The sequence below is a fragment of the Ixodes scapularis genome, unplaced genomic scaffold (genome assembly GCF_016920785.2).
Source record: "Ixodes scapularis isolate PalLabHiFi unplaced genomic scaffold, ASM1692078v2 PGA_scaffold13__105_contigs__length_92229423, whole genome shotgun sequence".
In the NCBI taxonomy this organism is placed as follows: Eukaryota; Metazoa; Arthropoda; class Arachnida; order Ixodida; family Ixodidae; genus Ixodes; species Ixodes scapularis.
The window spans coordinates 12,190,475-12,209,460 of record NW_024609839.1 but is presented as its reverse complement, the minus strand read 5'-3'; the positions used below and the strand labels follow the sequence as shown (position 1 = coordinate 12,209,460).

Here is an 18,986-nt window from a genome sequence, read left to right as displayed (position 1 = left end):
AAGGGGCACAGCACATCATTAGATGACGGTCGAGAGAGGGACACAGATTGCTCGTCGTTTGCGCTTTTAGAACCGGATGGTGTCTATACCCATTTGAAAAGATTGCGACTCCAGCACGCAACAACGAGATCCGACAACAGAGATTGCCTTTTCAAGTTCATATTTCCCCAAGTTTATCAATCGGAAAAGAAGGAAAATTGCTTCTACAGTCTAAGCTCATTACAACCGACCTGGTTACAACGGACATTTGGATATAACATATGGATTTGTCAAGTTTGGTTCGTCTTCCAATATTGACTCAACTTTATACCTGCATACAACATGCTCATTCTACAACAGACACAAATCTGGATCAAAATCAAGGTCTGTTATAACGAGCTTAGACTGTATACTACTGTGGGAGCTTCCTAAGAACTGAGGAAATAAAAAAAAACTAAAGTTTCCAGATAAAAACTTCCTTGCCAACTTTTTGCATGTGCTGGCCGATTTTTCGGACGCGTTCGATTATTTTGACGTTTTCGCCGAACCGTCACTCGCCCCACGGAGTTAATGGATAACACTGACCGAAATTTGAACGCCATAAAGCTTATTGCTCGATATTTCGGACATAATTTGTGCGATTTTCTCAATTTACAGCCACAAAACAGCTGCCGCGAGCTTAGTCACCGCCATTTTGGTTGTTTTGATTTTGCCCTGTAGCCTACGCAATAAACAAGCTGGGTTGAGGCTATAGCGGCGTTTGCCGGTTCCACTATAGTTAACATGGCCACCGTCTGCCCATAGTTATGGCTCTTCCAGTTCTTCGCGTGGGCCGTGTTTTTCAAGTGCGACTGCGAGAAGAGTGGCCATCTGCCGTTCTTGCGGTCTTTGAGCGCAAAGGTTTTTTGCCAATAGGCTTGGTATTGAAGCGAGCTAGGCAGACTAAATGTTGCCTCCAAATAGTGCCAAATGGCGTCAACTTCGTTATTTGTGCCAACGAAGGCGCTGACAAAGCGCAGCACCGCGATCAAACAGATCAACAAACAAGTGAAAAGTGAACAATATAAAGTGGAAGTTGCACAGGAACTTAAAATTGACATCAAGCAAGTGGGAAGTGCACAATACGCAGTGGAATATGCGCGGAAATTTGATATTTTGGCTGAAATTGATTTTTCGGACCGCTCGATTATTCAGACGATTTCGGGGTCCCCTCCAAGTTCGAAAAACCGGCTGGCGACTGTACTAAGTAAGGAAGAGCTCCAGTCAGGTTTTGGCTAGCAATTGAACCTTCAAGCCTAGAACTTTACTTTGAGCATAGCAGGAGCTACGAGAGCGAGCTTTGGTCTCTCGACGTCCCCGCCAAGCACGCGCGCTCGTGCGGTGCAAGCATCATTCGGGGCAACATGCCCATGCTCGAAGCTTCAACTTTGCTCACACTTGAAACGAAGTACAGCTTGCAACAAATGCCGGTTAATTAACTGGCTAACCCCGGTGTAACTAGTGGCTAGCAAACTGGGCTAATTAATGCTTGCCCTTGGGCTATGCCCGATTAGCGACGACTGCCACGGCAGCCCAAACAACCGGTCCGGCCGGGGAGGCCCACCCACCTTCTTCTGCTCCTCTTTGGTACGTTTGGGCAGACCAGTGTTTATCACATTGTTCTTCTTCAGTGCAGCCGGGTTGAACACCGTCCGCGAAAGGTTCCCAGCTGCCGCCCCAAACACTGCAGACTGCAAGGAGAAGGACACGCTTGGCACTCAAGCGTCCTCTTCGGCAACCGACACTCAATGACCGGGGTTTCCCCTTTTTTGAGCTTTATTTCCCTCCCGATTCGGGGGTGCTCTTTTGGAGATTCCTTTGTTCCACAAGCTGGGTGTCTTTCAGTATCAAAGAAAAAATTGGCCTTAATCGGGGCTTGCATCGAAGAAGACGGGACAAGGGATTCCTCGAGAGAACAAGCACGTGACCCGAATATTCGGAAACCGCCGCGGTACCATTGAAAGAAGGAAACAAGATTGGGTTCTCTAAGAAAGCAGTAGCCTCCCAGACTAGGTTTATTTTATTGACTTACCGTATTTACTCGCAGAATGAACGCACTTTTTTTCCGGAAAAATGGATGCAAAGTTAGGGGGGGCGTTCAATATGCGAAGTAAAAGTTTTGTGTCTGTATTTACTTGCATAATGAACGGACCTTTTACCCTGAAAAATCGAACTTATCTCTTTGCGCGCGGCGCCCAACCCCAACCCCGTAACCAAACTAAGCTGTGAAAAAAACAAAAAAAAACTTGTTTTCTTTTTCTCTTAGTTCCTTGTTTGTTTTTTTGTTTTTGTTTTTTTTGTTTTGCCGCCTTTGGCAAGATGTTTTGTTTGCTTAAGGCCCTGTCACACTGATGCAACACGACGGCAACAGCAACACAACACGTTGTCCAACAGTCGGGCAACTTGTTGCTCGCTCCCCGTGTTGTCCGACAAAGCTGTCACACCGCGGCAACAGCACGACAACATGGACGACAACTAAAATGTTGCCTCGGTATGACAGCTTTCGGCAACAAAAACAGCAGCAACTTGTGTTGGACAACGAGTGTTGCCCTGATCGCTGGCTGAGCGAATTTCGGGCCGGCAACACGACAACATAGATAGCTTCGATGGTAGAGCTAGTCCCCTATCAATAAAGTCTTACTCAAACAAAGGCTTGGAAAACGTTATTTAACAATAATTAGGGCTGGCGTGCAGCTAAAATATTTTCGATTAATGTTTTTTGCTGCGCAGTTACGGAAAGCGATTTTCGAAATGGTCACAGCTACGGTCGTGAACGTTCAGACTGGTTTTGAAATTAGATCTCCCGAGAGTCCACGCACATTACGGAAAGTGAAATAAAATGGCATGCCTACTCACCCACTAATAAAGTATAATAAAAATAATCCAGAAAACCTAAGATTAAAAAGTCGAAGCATAAAACGACCACTCTGATCATGATTGTTGATGCTTGGAACTTGGAAACAGCCGCTACCAGACACCTGATTTGTTTTAAAAATACCCAGGACGTTTTGGGCGAATGAAGCGATCACGTAGCAGCGGTAGGCCAGTAGACAGCGTTGAAAACTATTTATTTCACCGATTGTTATGAAGGCCGGCTTTCCTCCGTCTGGCCGATGGTGTCGGTGTCGCAGTTTTGAAGCACTGTCAGTTCAGCTCAACACCACGCTACAAAAGACGCTTTGGGGTACTGCCGGTGCTAACGCTATTTTACAGTAGAAATAGAAATTGCATGAAAGAACCGGACAAAATCACTTCATACGGTGGCGTAAATCCCGAACATACATCAGCGATGTCCCTTTCCTCGGTTAGGGCTATCTGCTTTGTCAGCAAATGAAGAACATTTCGATAAAATAAAGAGGGAAAAATACTCCCTGTGTCAAGTTTTCTAATCACAATCACTAGTTGATGTCGTACCGTGGTAATTCCCGGCCCTTCGAACGCACTAGCACTTTGTAGAGTCACATTTCCAGCGATTCCGCGCCGCACACGAACGAAGGTAAACAATCAAGATGGCGGAGTGTTCCCCGTGTTGTCCTCGCCGTCAGCGCGGTGTGACAGGGTTGTCGGACAACAAATCGGGCAACACGGTTGCCGGGCGGCAGCAGCATGTTGCCCGACTGTTGTTGTTGCCTCGATGTGACAGGGTCGCCGGCAACACGACTTCCCCGTGTTGCCGGATAGAGTTGTCCAACTGTTGCCTCAATGGGCGCGTTCAGTAGCGCCTCCCTTGCCTCCGAACGGAGTGCCTCGAGTCGGAGTCATCGGAGCGCCTACTGAACGGCAAAAAAACCCGCGGCTCCAAACCTGCTTCTACGCAACTTCCGCTTCCTCCCCTGTGCCAGACGGTCTCCGAATAAATTGGAAGCAGACGATGGCGAGCACGATCGCTTTTATTTGACGCCGGTATTGAAGAATTCTTTACAAGGTCGCTGAAGAAAAAGCGAGTGATTGTACACATCAGCGCTGCTGTTCGAAGCGATGCAACGCGATCGAGCCCTTCGCTTGGCGGTGCAAAGGCAGCTACTGTTATAAAAGCCGACAAAAATCGTCGTCAGTACACGCAAAATACCGAGCTCAGCGAATCTACCCCGCCGGTTGCGATACTTTTATACGGCCATAAGTTTGTTCTGCCCTTCGTAACGAACTTCCTATAAAATGTATTTGTATACAGACCGGCCGCGCTCGGCGATCAAGGTTTTGTCGGCCGAGGCGAGCCTCAGCCAACGTGCACCCCGATTTAGCTACGCAAACAAAGCATTAATCGGTATCATGCTCTGCGTTAGTGTCCAACCGGCTTCCAAAGTCGCGTTCATACCCTGTTTTTCTCTGTTGAGCGCGGACAGGACTATCGTCAATATTACCGAGTTTCCGTGCAACGGCGATCAAGAGACGGCGCGTCAAATGAACGTTTGCGTTGTTTATTAACATATTCAAACCAAACAAAATACGGTCCAATGCATTTTCCGAAAGAGCCTTACCTCAAAAAGATATTCGAACGCGTTATTCGTCTTACCTTGAGCACTTTTCATAAAGCGAGCAAACCGCGCACCCGCTACAGAACCGAAGCAGCTTATCCCGCCATATTGTTTGTTTTTTACTCTTTTAGCGCCGGAAATCGTCACCAGTCAGGAAATGACGTCATTTTAGCTCCTTTGACTCTACGTGCACCGTCTCCGGACTCGGTGCTTCGGAGCTTGACTCCGAAGCCCCGGAGTTACGTGCACCGGAAGTGACTTTTGGCCGTCCAGTGGGAGGAGTCAGTGACTCCTTGACTCCGGGGCCGCTACTGAACGCGCCCAATGTGACAGGGCCTTTAGGCGAAGGCTCTCCGCTTATCTTTCTTATCTCCTTGCGCCCGGCGCGCGACGTACGACCCCCCCCCCCCCCCCCCCCCCCCCGTAACCAAACTGCGCTGTGCAAAAAAAAGAAAAAAAAAAAAAAGCTCCTCTTTTTCTTTTGTTTTTTTCTCAATTCCGTGAGTTTTTTTTTGTTTTTTTTTTTTTTTTTCTTTTTGCCGCCTTTCGCAAGCTGTTTCGTTTCCTTAAGGCTGAACTCCATGGGACGAATATGCTGCAAATAACCGACGAATTTTTCCCGGCGGCTTTTCCTCTGCGCGTGGAATCAACACAGTGGCTGCTCCGTCGCGCGCAAAGCGAGCGTGCCGTCGGGCGGCGTTCGCCAGTTATTCGTCACATAATTCGTCCCATGGAGTGCAGCCTTTAGAGGGTTTCTCCGCTCCTCTTTCTTACCTCCTTGCGCGCGGCGCGCGACTCCCCCCCCCCCCCTCCCTCCCTCCCTCCCCTCCCCCCCCCCCCCCCCCCCCCCCCCCCGTAACCAAACTCGGCTGTGCAAAAGAAGAAAAAAAAAAACTCATTTTCGTTTTCTCTTAGTTCTGTGGTTGTTTTTTTTTCTTTTTGCCGCATTTCGCAAGCTGTTTCGTTAGCTTAGAGCGCTTCTCCGCTTCTCTTTCTTACCTCCTTGATCGCGGCGGCGCGCGAACCCAAAATCCAGACTGCGCTGTGCAAAAAAAAGAAAAAAGCTCCTCTTCATGTTTTTTTTGTTTTGCTTCCGTTGGATCTTTGCGAATATTTTTTAACGCCTTTTGCAAGGCGTTTTGTTCGCCCACGCTGCTTATGCATTCGCGACCTCGCTGCACCAGGAAAAAAAAGTGCGTTCATTTCGCGCGCGTGGGGAAGGGGGTCAAAATTTTGACGCCCGAGTTGGGGGTGCGTTTATTACGCGAGTGAAAAGAAAAGTCGAAATTTTGAGAGCCGACTTGGGGGGTGCGTTCATTACGCGAGTGCGTTCATTGTGCGAGTAAATATGGTATTTAGGAAATGCTGCAAACTGGGCTTGGTAGCAAATGCCCGTGTGTTTATCGCATTGTGAAACGCGGTGTCCGCGATCTGGAGTATCAGTTCCCGCGTTATTTCAGAGCGTTACGGTACTATTCAAATATTTGAATATTGCACAATCCTACCAACGACAGATTGTCTATGCCCAACGATAGACGTCCAACTCACCTTCTCGACGAGGGGTGTGCCCAGCCGTTCTTTCACGTTCTTGGAAGGCAAGGTCTCCGCCACCGCGGAAGAACCGTTGGGGGGCAGGGTAGCCGCGGCCGCCCCGCCGTTGCTTCCTGCCGCGGCGCCGTCGTGCGTCACCGCGCTGCCGTTGATGGCTGGCGCGTTGCTGCCGCCAGCGCTGTTGTTGCTGTTTGCCCGGTCCTTGTTGTGCCAAAAGAGCTTGATGAAGCGGTTGTTGAGCACCGCTTCTGTGCAACGGTAGGCCGCGTTGGCTTCCCCGTGAGTCGCAAAGCGGATGAGCGCTGCCTCCGGATCACCTTCGTAGCACACCTGTGGAAGGTCGAAACTGGTCACCACCGAGACTATGGTGGGCTAGAAGGAAAGGAACCACTAGCGTCTCCCATGCTCAATCTGCCCCTTTTTGTTTGCATATCCTAACCCTGGAGCGCGAGGCAACACTGCTTTTGGCGTACTCCTTCTCTTGAGCCAAGGACACCTACCTACCACCAATGCCATGGAATCAACTCTGTTGTGCAACTATGCTCTAGAGTGGGTGCACATTGCTTTGCACACTGCCCCAGAAAGGGTGTACTTTACGCAACAGGTGCAAGAATTACCCTGGTCGAATAGCCGCAGTTGTGCTTTTGAAGGTGACAAGCTGCTTTCAAAAGATTCTAAACTTTTGTTTGAAGCGATAATGTAAAAAAACTGTTCTTTCATTGCAAACACGTCTCTTGCACGTTGTTGCATGCATTAAAACCACTTCTAATGCTCACCTGTTTTCTTAGTACAGGCAGCACGTGATACAATTGTTCCAGATTCTCTGTGTCGCTCCTATTATAAAAAAATAAAACTGCACTTCTTACTCTTCTTTTAAAGTGCCAAGCTACTATAAAGAAAGCCAGCTATACTTTGTTTCAGCTTAGGTCCGAGTACGGCCGATGTTATGAGCCGAAGGGCCAATCAAGCAGCCAAAGAGGCACAACGTCATGGCGTGCTCTCGGCAGTTGATAGGACTAGCCGGTATCTGCCTTCTCTCTGTGCGTGCTCCTCCGCCGGCTCGTCCTATCAAGCGCAGAGAGCACGCCATGACATTGCACTTTTTGCCCCGTTTGATTGGCCCCTTTAGCTCATAGTATCATCTGCGCTCGGACATCAGGTGAAATGAAGAATAGCAGATAAAAATATCCTAGCTGAGCAGTACATCTAATATTGTTGCCTACTGCAACTATTACATTTCCCAGATCCAGGATAATTCTGACCTAATTGAAAATAAAAAAAGATGCGATAACAAAGAGTAATCGTGAACGGAAACCAGGCTCCGTAGTCGCTCGTATGGTTCTCAACTTATCTAGTACCTATGCTACTCCTAGAGCCACCAAAAAAACGACTCTTCAGAGAAACGACCCTTCAGCCATTACGTGCTTAAAATCACTGTTGCCACTTATTTTAAAGCTCTATCTGAATTCACAGGGAAAGCCTTTCCGTCGTCCAGAAATCTCAAAATAGACTGGGACAGAGCAAGGCGAGATCGCCCATACTTCCCGGGAAACACATTTTCGAATCGCAGCCCACTCCGCAATGAGCACCGAGACACCGACAAGAAAACTGAGGAACAGAGTGCCAACGTTCTCAGCGTAGCTTTCTTAGTGGTTCTATACTTTGCTTCAGCTTAAACTGAAAAGAAGAAAAATGTTTTTTTTTTAAACATTCTAATTGGGACACACGTGTCAAAAAATAAACTTGACCCCAAAAAAAAATTTTTTTAGAGAAATAATGACAACCCGTAATTTATTTTAAATTCTGCACGCAAAGTCCATGATGTCACGGAGTGGTAATACACTCCCCCTCAACGTGACGGCCAAGCCAATCCAGTTCCCCTCCACGCGCCCAAAATGCCGGGAGAAAGCAAGTGGAAAGGAGGTGACTGCCGACTAGATCGCATCTCGCACCGTTAATATCGCTCTAAACAGATCATTTTCCCGCAAACTTTATTTCTTGACATGCGTGTGCCCATTAGACTGTTTAAAACATTGTAGAGCCCTTCCACTTGACGTGAAGATGGAGAACCAGCGAAGCTGTTATTAATGCAAAAGCATTAAGAGGGCGCGGTACCTCTATTTATTCGTCCGTTTCAGCCACCAGATGGCGCGCGGCTCGAAACGTGGTTGAACGCGCAACTTCTAGATGGCGCCAGTATCGAGGTGTGAAAAGGCCCGCGTTATCCGCTGCGTGAAATAGATCCCGAAATCTGCCGTGTTCTCCCGGCGGAGGAAGTTTCTGCATCCCTCGCGCGCGCTTGGTATGTACGCGCGGTGACCGAGTCCGGCCTCTGCGCTGTGTGATGCAGTGGGTGGCGCTCGTTTCTGTTCGGAGGTAGGAATAAAAATGCCGGTCCCCTTTTTTACGACGCTCGTTTCTATAGCTTGTTTTTCTTTTTTTTTTTTTTTATCTCAAGTGACCTACAGTACCGCCTGTTCGAAATCGTCCTTTGCGGTGAGCGATTGAGAGTCGGGTTAGCATTTTATTTGGGTCAGCACTACACGTTTAATGGAGACCTCGGGCGGCGATGTAAATATGCATTGCTTCCCAAAGTGTGTCCAAGGTGCGCAATGACAATTGGAAAGGGTATTGAAGGCGCGCGACCGTCGGTTGGTAAAATACGTGCGTTAGATTGACTTATTCAGTCTAATCATTTTTGCCAACGTCTTTTGTCTGTTTCGACAAATGACATGGTCGAGTCTATTGATAACCTTAGCTAGATTGGACGTACGGAGTGTCCGGGCTTTAAATAAATTTGCTTCGTTTATGTGAATGAATAACTGTTTTCTCTTTTCCGTGCTCGGTGCTATGCAAAAATCGCTGAGATGTTATGGTAGCTCAGTGTGGCGGCGTTTTTCACGCTGACTCGCTATTGCATTCGCTGTGCACAATATGTGTTCAGATGGAATGTGCCAAATCGTATTTCCGATCGATATGATAGATTTACTTTGCTACAGTGTTAATTATATTTTCCTGATTTAAACTGGTTCGTCCCTGATCTGAGCCTAAGTTTAAATTCGAAGGGCAGACAGACTTAGCGTCGTAACAGCGGTAATGCGCAGAAAGAAATTAGTACCATGAAAGAAAAACAAAAGGATACGAGGTGGCTCAGTGTTATAGAAGTAATGAGTGTGCAAAGGATGGGATACGGTCCATTCGTCACATGCACACTCGTCACAGGACGATTGGTCACAGGACGATTCGTCACACAGGAACATTCGTCATAGGATGACTCGTCACGCGGCCAACCGGTCTCACAATAGTTCGTCCCCCCAAAAATGTATTGTTCAATTTGGTTCGGGCGGACAAAGGCGAAGAATTTGTAAGGAACTTTTTAGCTTCTGATTCGGTCCCGAACATTGAATGTTGGTTGGGCCTCAGAAAGTCGGTCACCTCTTATCTTAGCATGTCTTTCGCTTCTCGAGGTCAAAGAATTTGTAACAGACGTTCTAGCTATCTGGGTCCGTCCTGAACGGTGAATGCGGAGGCCATAGAAGAGCGACTATTTTTGAACTACATTCAAAAGGATGGAGGTGATCGCAACAGAGAGAGCCATGATGCTGCACGAGGGGTACTCGTACACATTCGGCAGAAGGAATTCCGATACTTGTTGGTTTTGTCGAATAGGTGTATGCAAGGCAAAACTAAAAACTAATTTGGCTGCCAGTCGGATTATTGCTCGTTCAAGCCTGCAACTGAGATCAACCTGCTGAAGACCCGTAATATAATGAAAGGAAAAGCGGATGAGTATTGTAATATTAGTTTATATAACCATTGGTTTACGTGACAGTGGAAAATTGTGAAACTCCTCATCAGGGTATGTAGGCAGATGTTGAAATTTACAATTTACTATCGTCCCCTGCTCGATCAATGAGACCAGTTGCCCGCATGACGAGTCATCCTGTGACAAATGTTCCTATGTGACGAATCATCCTGTGACCAATCGTCCTGTGACGAATGCGCATGTGACGAATCGTCCTCATCCCGCAAAGGATGCCATCGTACGTTTTTTTTTTCTTTTTTTGTTTTTTTAACTCTCCGCATTGCTGGGAAACGCTCAAGGTACCAGCAAAGACAGCGAGCTGGCGTGAAATTTCCATCGAGCGGAAAACGAGTGTGACTTTTATTTCATCATGCGCTTTCATTTTGATATGGCTCAAAATGGGCGCGAAATAGTAACAGGTAAGGCAACAAAATTTAGATGTTAGGTCTGGAGCACCGCCATACTCAGCCGTGTTGGGGGCATCTCTCGCGAGTCAATACGGCAAAGGTATTGCGCGTCGAACTGTACGTGAGAGTTATCCATTTCAGCGAAACCTTGATTTCGCAAAACTATTGTGGCTCGAGTCGTGGCTTCCAGTACTTGAAAGCCACGAGCGAGAAATAAATGACAGTTGATTTTGAAGGACAATCGCGACGTGGAAACCCATAAAAGAGAGTTCCAATAAGACGAGAGCTTCCCCTTCTCTTCAAGTGCGTGGGTTACGCTCTCAATCCTGCACCTGTGGTAACACCGCAGGCTCCTAAAATGGCTTTGAAAACGTTCCTGATCGCAACAACTTTTTTTTTTTTTTTTTGTCGAGGCGCTTTTTCATTTTTTTTACTTTTTGTCTACCTTGATACCCCATCAGCGCAAAAACTACCATAAACTAAAAAAAAAAAAAAATAGTGGGCATACAACGACAACGCACCCACTGGGACCCGAGTCAAGGCAAGAACAACTAACTACTAAAAGGGGAAAAAAATCATGTTCGCATACACAGACAGAACGCCTCCATCGAAAGAAATGAATCATGCGCTTGTTCTGCCAGTCTCGTTGTGCGTCTGTCAAAAGCCACAAAGGAGGAAGACAATCAGCGCCTACACCACTCCCCTCCACTCCCCCCCCCCCCCCCCCCCCCACCACCCCTAAAAAGAAGAAAAGAAAGGTTTCTTGGGCGCGCGCGCGGTCGCCCAAGCGATGACCTTGGAAGGGTATGCGATTGTAGCACGTTTCTCCCCCGGTTGTGCCCCTGTCTCAAATGCCACGGTCCGTTTCTCCCAAGTGCCCGTCTTATCTTCCCGAGTATCAACTCCGCAGTGATTCTGAATCATTCCGATGCTTTCCAACGTTGCAAAACTGTTAGACGAATATTTGCACAGAAGTATAGACCCTTTTCGCAAGGGCGCCGCCATTTTGAATTGTCGTCACTTCCAGTATGGGCGAAAACATAGTTTTGACGTCGCCACGCCAATAGAATGTATTTAGAAGATAAGTGTAACCGTCACCCATTCTCGTTTTGCCTTCCCTCTATTTTTTTAACATTTGCAGGTTGAAACGTTTTGATATTTTTGTGTCGCCCATACCGGATGTGCCTAACTTGGCGGTCGGGGGCGAGAGTAAGCGGAAAAGGTCTATACTCTGTTCGCAGAACTATCTACGGCGCTAAAATTCAAAAGCGCCGAGTTGGATTGGGGAACTCGTGTAGGTTTAGCTCATCGTTCGAACATTCTTATTCGCTCGATGAACTCCACAAAACGTGTAAATATTAGAATGAACTTTCCAGAGAACGAGAGTTGTTGTCGGGGTTCCAGGCGACCGGACAGGTCGCAATTATTGGCTGATTAAAAATTTTATTTCATAATCACAATCGTATCATCAAGGGCACGCCATTTCCTCATCACTTCTTCTACGAAAAGAGTTGCTGTATTCGTAGCACACACAGACGGAAACGGTTGAGACTGCCCAAATAATATCTTCTTTTGGCAGGTACTGCGCAGCGATTACACACAATGCCTCTAACATAAACATGCTGCTCCACATGTCTATTCACAAGATGCAATACATCGTTCTCCCAACTTTGTTGAAATGGGCATGAAAGCGCGTAACCGTCACTTTTTTGAAGTTCTACTTAGAGGTGAAGTGTTTACCGTAAAAAGTCGTTAATTATTTTTTTTTTTTTTTCGTTTACTACAAAGCTTGATTCCCTTAAATTTTTGTTTTTATATCGTCTCTACAGCGCTTTTACGTCGGTACTTTCGTGTTAGAGGACATCACATAATGTGCGAAAAAAACAACAAAAAAACGGTAGGATCGATGCTGCATAGCCTTTTTTTTTTTTTTTTGTGGACATCAAGAAAGAAAAAAAAGATAGTAGTTGTCTTCACTTCGCACTGCATGTTTTGGCACGGAAGTTCCTATTTGGTTATGATGTCTTTACTTTCTTAAAAATTATATACAGTAATTTAAATTACCGAATTACAAAAACGTCGAAATTGTATAATTGCTTTTCGTTGGGACGCCATGACGACAGCGACACTCGTGTTCCCTCGTGGTTTTCGCCAGCATTTCTACGATGAATTGCCAGGATCGCGAGATGCAACAGCGTGACACTCCGTCTTCTGTGACGTCATTTGTTGCACTTCGGGACAACTTTTGATGTATGGCCAGCATAAGACGCTAACCACACCAGTCGGAGACGCGCTGCAGGTGCCATAGTACTGCTCGTAAAAGTAGCTGTCACGTGCTTTGCTCCGCGACTGAGGGTTGCCAAATTACGGTGAAACGGAGTATAGACAAAACAGACTGGACGACATTTACCGGTCATCTTTAGAGCTGCGAAGCTCAAAATCACGCGTACTCATAAGATTTTTTTTTCTCGCGTGTTTGTGATTTTTATGATGTCCTGCAAGCAAGAAAAAAATATATATGGTGAAGTCATTCCGAGGGGGTAGCGATAACTGCGAGCCACGAACATGAAGGACTCGCTAACATCCGTCAGGAGTGTGAACGGTAAATCGTCACGCAAACATATTCTCACAAGCTGCAAATATTTATTTGGCTTAGCAAGTAGAATACTAGTATACTAACGACATGTGATTATTGTACACAAGATACCATTTCTCGGTTCTTCAAAACCATTTCCCAAGTCTGAACGGTCGCGCTACGGGCCGCGGCTAGCCGTGCCCTCGATAGACTACGGAGCTGCGTTGTGTCGTCTGCTACTGTACCGCCAACAGGAGAGCGATAGCTCTGTGTGTTCCACAGATGCGTGTTGCGGTATAACTCTGTACGTCTGTCCTAGAGGAAGACAAAGAGATAGGCTCTGTGACCCCCTCCTAAGCTAACAAAAACAAACAGAAGTATACTCGTTTGGACTGAAAGGTTTACAAAATAGTGACCAGACATTGGAAAAGCATATGTCACAGAACTTGGTTTATGAAATGGCATCATTGTTTCGAGCAAGAAATCACCTGCTCACCACTGGGACGATGAAATCGTCACTATTTATTGCGTCAGGTATATTTGCGCTCATGAAGAAAAATCTGAACACATCCTTCTCCCAAAGTCCTATGTCGAATAATAAACACTTTTTTAAACATCTATGCACAAATAACTCATTTTTTTCTACACTTGTATATGCACGTTAATTGACGTCAAACCGCATTTTTGATTAGATCTTGATGTCTACACCAACTACATTCATATTTTTTAGGGCTTTATTGAACGATAACTTCAACTATAGTTAATGGAACACGATGGCTCGATCTCGACAAAAACCTCAACGTGCGAAGCTTCCACAGACGGTCGCTAGCGAGTATTCTCAATGTGAGACTTCAGAAGCTTTCGCTTGCCATAGGGAGCTTGCTTTCGACTACAGCACTGCACGGGCCCAGAAAGCGCTGCTGTGTGGAGAGGTTGACTTACAAGATGACGTGTTACGTGGTCACGTAAGATGGCGTCATTTCGTGCAGCGTGATCACGTAAGATGACGTCATTTCGTGTAACGAGATCATGTAAAATGACGTGTTTGTGTCACGTCATCACGTAAGATGACGTCAGTTCGTATGAACTGACGTCATCTTACGACAACGCCAACAACATTAGTGCCGTCCGGAACCATTGACCTTAGAAACGCGCTTCTTCGCTTGAAGAGCTGATATGCGTTGATTGTTATTTGTTTCTTTTGCCTACTACAGACCATTCAAGAACTCGCCTTCTGGGTGCCACCAACTTCGTCTACTGGGCTGTGAAGCGCGTTCGAGCGTGCGCAATACCTCTCTAGGCCGAAAGATTGTACACTGAGTATGCGTTCACAGCTCAATGACTTTGGCATTTTTCGTCAGGATAGATGCTCCCACGAGAAGAGCGTAATGGATATGTGAATAGAATTGGAAATTTGAAATGTTCTTGTCCAATCGCATTTTTCTTTGGTTATCAACGCTTTTTAGCATCATCACAAGACGTTCAACCCATAATACACTGGTGATTAAAAAATAAGCACCGAAAAACATGCACCGATTTTCGCTCAAAAATAAACACCGGAAAAAAACATACCGTAATCATTACCCATGTCACCTTTTTGGGTGATATGTGAATTTCCAGAAGAACAGCGAGTTATCACCCTCCCCTAGGAATACCCTGACTACAGAGCAGGCGACCCGTTTTTCCCCGCGTTAGATTGTGGTGACCACGAACCGTACGGAGGTCACAGGACGTCCGTGAAAAATAAAAAGGAGGCAAACAACGATCTGCTCTGTGCACGCTTCATCCCCAATTTCCACGACCCCAAGGCCGAAGGACGTTTGTGTGAAGGATAACGATAAAATAAAACTTTGCGTCAAAAAAAAAAAAGCCCGTTTTTAAAAGAAAAAAAAAAGTAGAAACAAGCACAACGCGTTGACGGACCGCGAGGTTGTGGAACACCTCGCGGTCCGCTTGCCACAGGACGGTTGTCTTCGACCCATAGCTCCAAGGTGAATTTGCCACTTGCGAAAACACGGAGACCTACCCAGCGAGAACCAGGAAAGCAAGACACGCACACTGACGCCTCGGCGTGCAGAATGAAACAGGATACGGGCGCGGAACACGGCCGCGGAAGAACACCTCGCACAGTGCCGATCCGGCCGATCTCCGAACGGACGATTTCGCATTTCGTGGACAGCGAGCGCCACCGCACGGGAGAGAGAGGTACTTTAAAAACGACGAAAACAAGCACCGACACCTTGGTTCTTTATATTTGCTGTAGTTACGGAACAAATCGACTTACATGAATAATTTGAATATTATTCGATTCCGTAATAGATTTAGAAGACATTAAACGCAATTCTTCTTATGTTTGAATTTAGATAATTTTGTAAATTCGCTCCAAACGCAAGAGTGCCGAATTAGCCGATTTTGACCATTTTCGTGATTTTTTTAAAGAATATAATTAAATTTATGACGAAACATCTGTTGCGTTTAGTGTCTCGATAATGACTCAATGTCTTTAAAGCCGAAATTTTCAAGAAGATCCGCGCAGCCGTTATTATGTGAGAATTTTTTTAATTTGGTGAAAAACCTCATGTATTCTCTATGGGGCTCTGAGGTGCGCCCCCTCTTAACTGTCGCATGGAGCAAGCCGACCTCATGTTATACAACCCAAAATGGCAATCACACGATACCTTCTTCACCCTTAAAGGGGCCCTGCAATCCTATTTAAGCGTCTACCCTTTATGCGGTTTCCTGTCTCTTGGGGTTCGAGCAAGGCAGCGGGCACGGAGAGAGTCACTAAATATCACTGCATCATGTTTTACCGGACGACGCGGAAACCTCCTCCACCGACGGGGGTGACCTGTGGTACCGAAAGCGCGCAATATGTGACGTCTTTGGTCCTGGGCTTACTACTGGTAAGAGCCACTAAAAGCTTCTTTTTAGTCGAAATACAAAACATAAGTGGCGCGAACCGTTTAAATTATTTATAAAAGTAGTTTCTGTTCAGTATTTTAGAACAGAAAAAAAACGAATGCAGTTTATAAAGTCCGGAAACAAGAAATGACCCGTCGACATACCCACCACCAAGCGGTGGAAAAGGCGGCGCACACTAGAAAAGAATAGTGGGATCAGGCGCCAACACGGAAAGATCCCGGATGTACGCGGCGGCACTGCGGTCGTTTACGGACTGGAAGAGCCGACCGCCTCCGAGCGTTCCGAAGACCTTCAGCGAGTAGCTTTGTCTTGCGTGTTGGTCATTTCGCGGTACGGCAGCGCGAAGTGGCTCCCATTCTGAACTGATCTTTACCCCGTGTTTGCTGTCGTTTGTGGACAATGAAGTGTCATGCCAAATTCGTGTTTAATCGCGCAGCAAATGCAATGAGAGCCGCTCTGGCTGCCCGCTGTATACAGCCTATCCAGAACACGCTTGAGTGGCGCCCTCTCGCGCCCGTGAGCGCTCGCTAAGCTCACTACTGCTCCTCTAGTTTATGGCCACTCAAGCAACCAAGGACGTCACGAGGGAGGTTATTTTTTGCTTGTTTTTGTAATTCTAATTTGCCTGTAACTTTTAAAATAAAGCGAAATTTGAGAAGTTTCATTAACCCCTTGCCTACTCATTTTTTTTCTTTAAAGATCGTACAGAAAGCTTTATTTAAATCAAGCAATTTGCGTCAAAATAAAGAAAAACGTTTCCTTGGCTTTCAGGCGTAGTCTCGTGCTCTATACCAGGACTTCTGGTCGTCTCCTCTTCTTCAGTAGTTCTTCACAGTATGATAGAAATCGAGAGATTAGCAGAAACCTCACATAGGACATTGTTTTGCCGAAAATTGGGGTCTCCACTATGGACCTCTTGGACCAGTTCATTTTGACTGTGTGTTTCTTCACTTGCGTCATAATGATGCACAAGGCAAATTATGCCTTTATCTCATCCGGAGTGGTGTCAAACCATTGCTCCTCATAGCATTTCTTGGGACGATCCTCGTCGACCATCTCTTGTTCGGCGTAGCGATTTGTCTCAGCAGAGACAGACGCCCAAAAATCATGACTTGCAAACACGGAAAAGGTCGACAAGGCGCTTGTCTTCTCACCAAGACTGCGTTGAACCCTTGCTGACACACCTGGGGTTTCTACAAAGGTGAACTGAGCAGGCTGGTTGTCCCTCTTCTCCCAGTTCCACTGACGTGCAGACGCCGAAGTCGATGAAATGCTTCCAGGATTCGCAGCGTTTTCAACACTTTTCTCACTGTCCGTTGAACTCTCATCGGATTCCGAATAATCGGAAAGGCAGCAGGATTCGTCGTCAGAAATACTGGCGCATTCATCACTTTCAAAAAGAAGTCTTTGTATATCTTCGTCCGCCAAAGCAGACCTCCGCGCCGAAGACATGTTTTTGGCGCACTTGCTTACAATAGCGCGCTTATTTTTTGTCAATGGAGTGCCCTCTCTCTGTCAAAAGGCAAAGCAAACAAGAAAAGAACCCAAGGTAAACAGGAGCAACAGGGGTAGTGCTGCCATCTGCCGCAGAGCTCACAAAACAAGCTCTGAAACCGAAACACGAGTCACACTCGTGGTCGGGTTTTATGGTCCGTAAATGGCGGCACGAGTGACACTCGTTATTAGTAGGCAAGAGGTTAAGTTACTACAGTCAGTGCGGTCAGGTTCGGTGCAAATTAAAAACCAGTACAAAAGTCCTTGCAGGGCCCCTTTAAAGGGGCCCTCCGGAGCTTTCTGCGATTGTCTGTTTATGTTGTTATATTGCGTAGTAGGTGCAACTTAATATGTATACAAAGTTTTAGATTACAAAACCGTTTATAAAGCAGAAGGCAGAAGAAATATGTCGGGACTATTTTCTCTTGGAAGACAATCCCCCATTCCCTGCCCATCGCTAAAACTTGACCAATGGAAATGCTGCATCTCGCGGTGAATGCGAACATTATTATTTCAACACTTTTTAAGCTTGTTGTAAATTAAGAGTTTGAGAAAAACGCAAACTGATTGTGGTGCGGGAAACACAGTCCGCAATTTTCACTCCAAAACCAGCGAACTATGTTTTCTCCCCGCAAGCTTGTTGCTAGGGAATGATGCGTCGGCGCGTCTGCTCGTCTGCTTCCCGGGGCGTCTGCAGGCGTGCGTTTGCGGGACACGTGTTCCTTCTTCCCGTGGATCCCGACTCCGAAGCCAGCATTGCGATCCTTCCGCGTCAACAAGTCAAACTTTTCCTTGTCATCTGTGGAATGCGACATGCGACTGCGTATTGCAGTAGCAGCGCGACTGTGCGGTGCGACGAACGACGACTGCCGAGCACAAAGTCCGGGTTCCTTGACGACGGTCCGCGCGTGTTCAAGAGATTCCTCCGCGGGTCGGCGGTCGGCCGCGTTGGTGACGCGCAGTGACGCCGGAATCCTTCACTCGCTATTGGCTGACGCGTAAAGAGATGCCCCTCCCGTTTTCCGGGGTCATCTCAGAAAGGGGGGCGTGCCGGGGACTTAGATAGCAATTTTAATAGGGAAATCCGCCGCGCATGACCGTAATTTTATGATTTTTAGGATCCTTAGGGCCAATAGATTTAGTTACCGCCGTAAATAGACCATCGCAGAATGCTCCAGAGGGCCCCTTTAAAGAAGGACGTGGCAAATAAAACGGCAAACTTCGTCAAAATATTTGATTTTTCAGTTTATTTTTTTTGGGGGGGGGATACTAGGGTCTTCGTTTTGACTATCACGAGTTATGAAACTAGAACAAGCGCTATAAAAAAAGATCTCACTGCTTTTATAACGCGTCGACATTAAAAATTGCGAGAAAATTGCACTTGACGAGCTCATTTTGTACAGCAGCTAGCACGCGGCCTGCTTGAGTGAGCAGTGCCAGCTTGATCATGCCGGAGAGATTCAGCTTCCCCGTTGCCGCGGTGCCGTATTTCTCCGAGCCACAACAAGAGCACACGACGCAAACAAAAAAACAACAAAATGAGGACGGCGATTGGCCGCCTGAGTCACGTGGTGGGAGAGAAGCTCTCCTACTGGCTGACGCGTATCCGCACAGTGGCGCGGCCGGTGCCGCACGCGCCCAAGGAGCAGCCGTGGGTAGAAGGAGCTTGTTTTGTCATCTGCTACGGTGTCGCCCCTTTGATTTCAGCTCGCAAGCAGTTTCGCTTCATGCAAAAGTTC

At 46.8% G+C, this 18,986-nt stretch overlaps 1 protein-coding gene across 2 annotated transcripts in view; it reads right to left on the bottom strand.

Moving 5' to 3' along the window:
• LOC115317493 (RNA-binding protein 26) overlaps positions 1 to 18,986 on the bottom strand; it is a 101,799-nt gene that overhangs the window by 33,238 nt on the left and 49,575 nt on the right. For both annotated transcript variants that reach the window (XM_040214459.2, XM_040214460.2), the window contains 2 exons: positions 6,042 to 6,374; positions 1,587 to 1,709 (listed from right to left, as the gene is read on the bottom strand). In XM_040214459.2, coding sequence (XP_040070393.1) covers positions 1,587 to 1,709; positions 6,042 to 6,374 — 456 coding nt within the window. The remainder of the gene's footprint in view (positions 1 to 1,586; positions 1,710 to 6,041; positions 6,375 to 18,986) is intronic.